The 6,845-nt window shown below is 36.6% G+C and overlaps 1 protein-coding gene across 1 annotated transcript; it reads right to left on the reverse strand.

Annotated features, from left to right (window-relative positions):
• Positions 1-1,104: 1,104 nt before the first annotated feature.
• On the reverse strand, positions 1,105-5,534 carry LOC107750720 (perilipin-2-like). Its single transcript, XM_016566240.1, has 8 exons — positions 5,440-5,534; positions 4,140-4,206; positions 3,668-3,863; positions 3,465-3,547; positions 3,151-3,382; positions 2,011-2,369; positions 1,674-1,892; positions 1,105-1,541 (listed from the first exon to the last, which is right to left on the reverse strand). The coding sequence occupies exons 2-8, from the start codon at positions 4,203-4,205 to the stop codon at positions 1,437-1,439; spliced, it is 1,260 nt and encodes a 419-aa protein (XP_016421726.1). The 5' UTR covers position 4,206; positions 5,440-5,534; the 3' UTR covers positions 1,105-1,436.
• Between the last annotated feature and the right edge of the window lie 1,311 nt (positions 5,535-6,845).

Here is a 6,845-nt window from a genome sequence, read left to right on the forward strand (position 1 = left end):
GCGACTGAGCGGAGCGCACACACATAGAGCGGGATAATACACAGAGCGTCACACCATGTGAAAGTGAAACCTGAGCAGTAAACTAATTTTCGGCAGCCGAAATTTCGGTGCATCTCTAATTCAACAGACGGCACCCCGGTTGGGAAACACTGGAGTAGACTACAATGCCAGCTGTTCTGACCCACAGACTGTAAGTACGTTTTTATATTTAAAGAATTTGCCACTGACGATTCAAACGCGAGTTTTGAGCAGTGTAGAGTAGCGTTTGTAGTTTGTCATTTCTCCAATCACAAACGCAGACATGGTTTTATGTTTACGCGGCGCAATGCAATGCGTAAAAAGACAGTATAAGTCATTATAATCTGTAATTATGTCCCCACTGGATGCAACAAATGCCTTGTTTATAATGGGTTTTAATGTTTTTGTCTCGTCGCTCCGGCCGGGACAAGGCATCACGATATGGTAAGGGGCTTAACATTTCCATCACACGCTTGAGGTATTCGGCCAATCACAACGCACTGGATAGCTGGCCAATCAGAGCACACCTTGCTTTTCAGACCGATGAGCTTTGTAAAAATCGACGCGTTTCAGAAAGGCGGGGCATAGAGGAGAGACAATAATGTACAGTATGTGAAAAATAATGTGTTTTTTTAACCTTAAACCGCATAAACACATTTCATTACACCAAATACACAAAATAATGTTCTTTTTAGCAACATCATATGACCCCTTTAAATGTGTATTGAAAACATGTCATGGAGGCGAAATAGCCAAAAATCTTAAAACTGACCAGTGCATGAAAAAACAATAGAAAAAAAATACACATTTGCCTGTCTTGCCTTAATTCCAAGAGCAGAGCAGAGATACTCACTATAACAGGGCACTTGCTTCTAAATATGCTGAAATGGTTCATTATTAAATATTACCTCTTAAGAATCCTTCATTTGTGCCCAGAAAGCAAAAAACAAATGGTTACAAAAGAAATGCTTTCTTAGACAAAGCTTTTTTTTTTTCACTGATCCATTTGTATTGCATTTCAGATAATCAACATATCTCTTTTGCAGGAGTTATGATATGAAAATCATGAATTACAAAACCAGTGACTATGAAGAATGGTTTGCTTTTATTCATAAAGTACATACATGTATTCAGTATTTAAGTACCACAAAGGTTTGAATGCTACACAGCAGTATATCACCCACAGAGACCTACATACTCTACCTGGTAGTGGTTTCAATACTTTTAGAATACTGACATTGACGAAATGATAATTTGCCATTTATGTTCATTATGCTGTAATTTCAGCAATTTAGTACGAGTCTAAAGACTCCATTTAACACTAGTTAAAATAAAAAAATGGAAATAGTTAAAACATACAACAATCTGAACCATATAGCAACCTATTTCATCAGTTTTACTTAAGTTGTATGGCATTTTCAATCGCCTTTCTCTGTTTTCTGAGGTGCAAAAGGCCCAACCAGCCAATTGAGAGGAGTGTTATTGAGAAGGTACTCCACGACTCCATCCAATGACTGTCGTACCTGTTGAAGGATGAAAATATACATTGAACACTTTATAAATTCTACATACATTTTTAGAATAGAGTAAAATAGAATAAAGCACAACAATTGGTATACAGTGTACAAAACTGCATACACTCAAAATGACTATACCTGGCCGATCTGCTGCCGTGTCTGTTCTAAGAGAATGGGTGTGAGTGTCTTGGTGCTGCTCAGAGATGCCTGGAGTTCTCCAGCTGTATGTCGAGCATTCAGAAGCTGTTCCTGCACAGTGCCTGGGAGACCCTGTATACTGGACACAGCCCCTGAACATGCTGCCTTCAGCTGATCACTCAAACCTCGTACCATCGACAGAGCTCTCGATTCCAGTTCCTATGAGGAGACATCCACATACATATACACACTGAGAATGTGTCTGATAGTCTGGAGTAAGATATATAAATATTCATAGATATATTTTGTATCGCATTTTAAGTAAAACAAACTGTACCTCTTCCTTGTCTTTTGCTGTATCTACTTCTGTCTCAGCTGTTACTTTCTCCTGCAGTTCTTTAGGCTGCCCTTCCTTCCATTCTTTCCATCTCTGCAGTAACTGCTCCGGAGCGCCCCCTAGCTGCTGGTTGGCACTGGCCAAGGTTACCCGTGCACTTTCCAGCAGGTCCAAAGTGCTGGTCATTTGAGTCACAGCTGCATTCGTAGTGTCTCTGGCCTTGCGGGCCCTAATGAGAGACTGCTCAAGTGCCCTCTCCCGAACTTTTGCAGACAGTTTACCCAGGCGGACGAAATAGCTGGGTCTAGTAGTTACTATGAATCCTTCCTCCTCACCTGGTCTTGGTTCAGCCAGTGCAGCTATGGGCAGAACACACAACACTGATGTCAACACCTTACATTCATACATATCCAAAAGTTTGAGGTCATTACATTTTTTTTAAATGTTTTTCAAATGTCTTTTATGCTCGCCAAGGCTACATTTATTTGATTAAAAACACAGAAAAAAATAATAGTATTGTGAAATAATATTACAATGTAAAATAACAGTTTTCTATTTGATAATGAAATAATGAAATGTAATTTATTTCTGTGATGGCAAAGCAGCAGCCATTACACCAGTCTTCAATGTCACATGACATTCAGAAATCATTCTAATATGCTGATTTGATGCTCAAGAAATATTTCTTAATATTATCACATTGTCAAAGTTGAAAACAGTTATGCTGCTTAATATGTTTGTGGAAACCATGATACAGGTTCAAAAGAACAACATTTATTTGAAATAGATTTATTTCAATGTAAAAGTATTTTGTCACCTTTGAACAATTTAATGCATGCTAGCTGAACAAAAGTATTAACTTCTTTTTAAAAAATTACTGACTCCAAATTTTTTAACAGTAGTGTATATACATCTAATATAATACATTAATATAAATATAAAATATAATATACATGAAATAAAAAGAAACATGTTTTATTGTATGAAACACTTTGAGATTCAGGTCAGTGTGTTATAAATTTAATTTCCCGGTAACAAAGCAATGGTGGGACTTGAAAGTGAAATGGGGTTTTTTTTAACACTGCATTCCCTATTGCTTCATTTTGGTTCATTAGCTGTTGCCAGAACTGAAACACTCACCAAGCTCCTTTTCACTGATTGGAAGGTTCTGTTCCACCCAGTCTTCAGAGTGGGTGAGGGCCTTATCTACACCGTTACTGACCATCTGACCCATACGGCTCCCCATGACAGTGTTTATGCCACCGGCCACAGCCATACGTGTCTTTTCCACACCGCCCAGCACAGCCCCCACCACAGCATCCTTTGCTCCTGTTACTGACTGGCACACCATGCCCACTGTATCGGAAACCAGCTGCAATGGAGATACAATGTTTATTCATATAGCAATTCAAGTGCTACAAGTTGCATGCAGAACATGTCCGTCTAGGCTTTACCTTGTCAGCTGGTTGTTGTAAAATTGGAAGGGTTTCTTCTACCTTCTCCAGCCCTTTAATGGCATATTCATTTACCATTGCAACTGCACAAGAAAAAGAACACAAGAATAACTGTTGTTATTCAACAAACATCAAGAACAACACCACAAATAAAAGACAAGGCATAATAAGACACAAACTACATCTAGGCTCGAGATCCTTACTCTGAGGCTCCAGTCGGTCTAGTATGGGTTTGGAACCTGTTGAAGCAGCAGCACCCAGCGTGCGCACCCCGCTCTCTGCAACCTCCATTACTCCTTTCAGGAGTGGCACGCTGTCTTTAGTAGAGCTGTAGGCATTATACACCGCACCACATGCTGAACTCACCAGGGGCAGGTTGCTCACTCGGGATACTACACTCTGAAACACAAATATTAAAGTTTGTTGCCGTTTACGCTCAGTTTTTAATGTACATTGAGCTTCATCTATGAAGCAGAGCACAACAAATTTCCAAAGTGTTCATAAAACCATCTTTACGCAGATTAATGTGTTAAATTAAATGTAAATAATTAAAATGAGAATGGTTTCATCATGAATGACTCTGTATTTCATATAAAATGTCATATTTGTTGGAAATAAATAGAACTTCTGTTGTTTAATTGTCTGTAGGTGAGAGTCATGAAGTGTGTGACTTACCTGTTGTTCCTGAGTAGCCTGTGATGCCTCTGTGTCCTTCTCTGCCATTTTCCCGCTATCTGCCATTCTGTGGAAGATGTTGCAGTATTAATCAGAAAAAAAATTGAACAAGAATCATTTACTTTTCTTGTAATCACAGCCAGTCTAGATCCATCTCATAAACACAAACCACAGAAATCAATCAAATGAGTAATGATGAAAGAATTCTAAACTAAAGAAAATTATCCCTTTAACTCCAATCCTAACCTAACCCTACAATCTGATTGGTTGGTTATAATGTTGTTTCAGGACTAAGAATGAACATGTCATACTTTGGTAATTCAAATTAAATGATGAGTAAACATCATAGCTTTGTGCAAATCATGATAACCATTATAGATACAAAATCATTATCATATCAGATAAGAGATCAGAAAGAAAAAACAACAATTTATCAAGTATAATCATATAATATAATGTAATATAATATAAAAATATAATATAAATTAATTTATGATAACTAATATATGGTATAAATAATAATTAATATGTCATAATAAGTATATTTATATTATATTTATTATATAACAATTTACATTAATAAAACGTCTCTCTTTAAACCTAAGAGGAGAACATTTGCACGTTATGCGAGTTATTGCAATCTAGTAATGGGAAATGAAGGAACGGTGAAGGCGTGTCCTCTCAACCTCCCTTTAGATTGGCAGACAAGGAACATCACATAATATAGCATATAAAAAAATCGATTTTGTGACACATAATGTTCAGATAACTTTTAAAAAAAAAGTTAAAATCAGGGGAAAAAACATTCGCTCACAAATTATATTTTTGCTTGCTACACTTCAACGAAGTGGGCGTTAGTATAGCATGCTCGTCATAGTTATTTTACGTAATGACAAATCAAGAGCGTTGAATAGAGGATCTAGGGTGTAAACTTTCACCCACTTCCTGAAGAATTTTATTGTTGCGCCATTCCGTATGGAATCTGACAGAAAGACGAGACCGAGACGATAGACAACCAGCATTAACAGTAACCTATAAATCTTACAGTGGACTTATTCTCATACTATAGTTATCGATATTGAAAGCGTTTTTGTTTCTGAGGTGCGGCTTGTTTGAGTGCGCTTGAAAAAAAACTTTCAGCCAACTGGAGACAAAACGTAATCGTAGGCTCGCGCTCGCTCTTTGAGAAAAATTAAAAGTCTACTGACATCACATTCTTTCACGGATGAAAAAGATATTGTTTTGCCATCCCACACACTAGTTCTTTTCCCATTCCCAGACAACTGTTATATGAACTGACCTGTTACTGATCCGCTGACCCGCGCGCTGTGGATGTGTGAATCTCTAATGCTGACTAGTCGAGCGCCTGTGTCAGCTTGACGCAATAAAAGTGCAAAGTTAGGCGGAGTTCTTTGAAACAAACCAATCAGCCTTTCTGAAATCTCTTTTTATGAAACTACTCTCAGTTATTGATGACAACTTTAAATGTTTGCCTTTTTTAGCATATTTTATGATTAGTTTTTCCTCTCTAAGCTTAGAAAGGTTCCTCGTTTTAATTTTTTTCGGCGTCGCGTGAGCTTGGTCAGACTCACAAAGTTGTGCGAAACAAGTCTTCATATTTTTACCTTTTTTTAATAACCTATAATATTACTGTAAAATGCCTCCAGTATATAATTGCCCTAAATGAGAAAACAGTATGATCTAATATATTATACATTATTATTTTATGTGTATCCTGTTCATGAGCTACTTACTCTCACAGTATTTTGGACCTTTATACCAGATTTATCAAGGTGCTGATAAAGATTAGGCAGTTATCATTATCATGAACTTTTTGAGTTCATCTGAGGTGAAAGAAGCAATATGATATTGGATGTGACCATGTGATGTTTTTTGAGGTCCAGGCACTTGGTCCATAATCCAGTCCTGTTCCTTCATGTCAATGGTGGTTACAACTCTGATGACAACCTAACAAGATAAGATATGGAATCTCATGAAGATATGAAACCAGTGGTAAAAAGCAGCATCTACACTTCTGCTAATCATGAGATAATGGTGATGTGTAATGCAGTGGTGACGTGTACATTTGTCAAAGCAGCCACTTCGAGAAGTATTGACTTGAGTAATCTGTGCAAAAGCACAATGTTATTTTAGTATTAATTATATACTATCGTAGATTTTATTTGTATTTTTAATTAGCTTTTATTTTTCTATTTCTAGTTTTCATTTTAATTTTATTTTAAGCTTTAGTAATTTTCTGATGTTCTTTTGTCATTTTTTTTTTAAAACATTTCTCTATACACTCTAAAAAATGCTGGGTAAAATAGGGACAAACCTAGCAATTGGGTTGTTTTGACCCAGTGGTTGGGTTACTACCCAGAAGTTTGGGTTAAACATTTAACCCAACCGCTGGGTCAAAACAGCCCAATTGCTGGGTTTGTCCCTATTTTACCCAGCACTGGGTTGTATTTAACCCAGCATTTTTTAGAGTGTAGCTTTAATTCTCTTTAACTTAGTACTATAGGAAACATTTCTAATTTTCGTTTAATTTTTTGTTATCTTTTAAGTTTATGTTTTCTCATCTAATATGTATTTACTTTATTTTAAATACCGAAAACAATTTTTGGTAACACTTTACAATAAGGTTCCATTTGTTAACATCAGTTAACTATATTAGTTAACGTGACTAACAATGAAAAATACTTC

Source organism: Sinocyclocheilus rhinocerous, unplaced genomic scaffold, assembly GCF_001515625.1.
Source record: "Sinocyclocheilus rhinocerous isolate Xijiao unplaced genomic scaffold, SAMN03320098_v1.1 scaffold2267, whole genome shotgun sequence".
Lineage (NCBI taxonomy): Eukaryota > Metazoa > Chordata > Actinopteri > Cypriniformes > Cyprinidae > Sinocyclocheilus > Sinocyclocheilus rhinocerous.

Bases quoted from the DNA above. Each gene is read 5' to 3' on its own strand.
- LOC107750720 (XM_016566240.1), bottom strand. From the start codon at position 4,205: ATGGCAGATAGCGGGAAAATGGCAGAGAAGGACACAGAGGCATCACAG. The intron at 3,864-4,139 runs GTAAGTCACACA...TTTGTGTTTCAG, and splicing joins AGGCTACTCAGGAACAACAG to AGTGTAGTATCCCGAGTGAG. The intron at 2,370-3,150 runs GTGAGTGTTTCA...TTCTGCCCATAG, and splicing joins AATCAGTGAAAAGGAGCTTG to CTGCACTGGCTGAACCAAGA.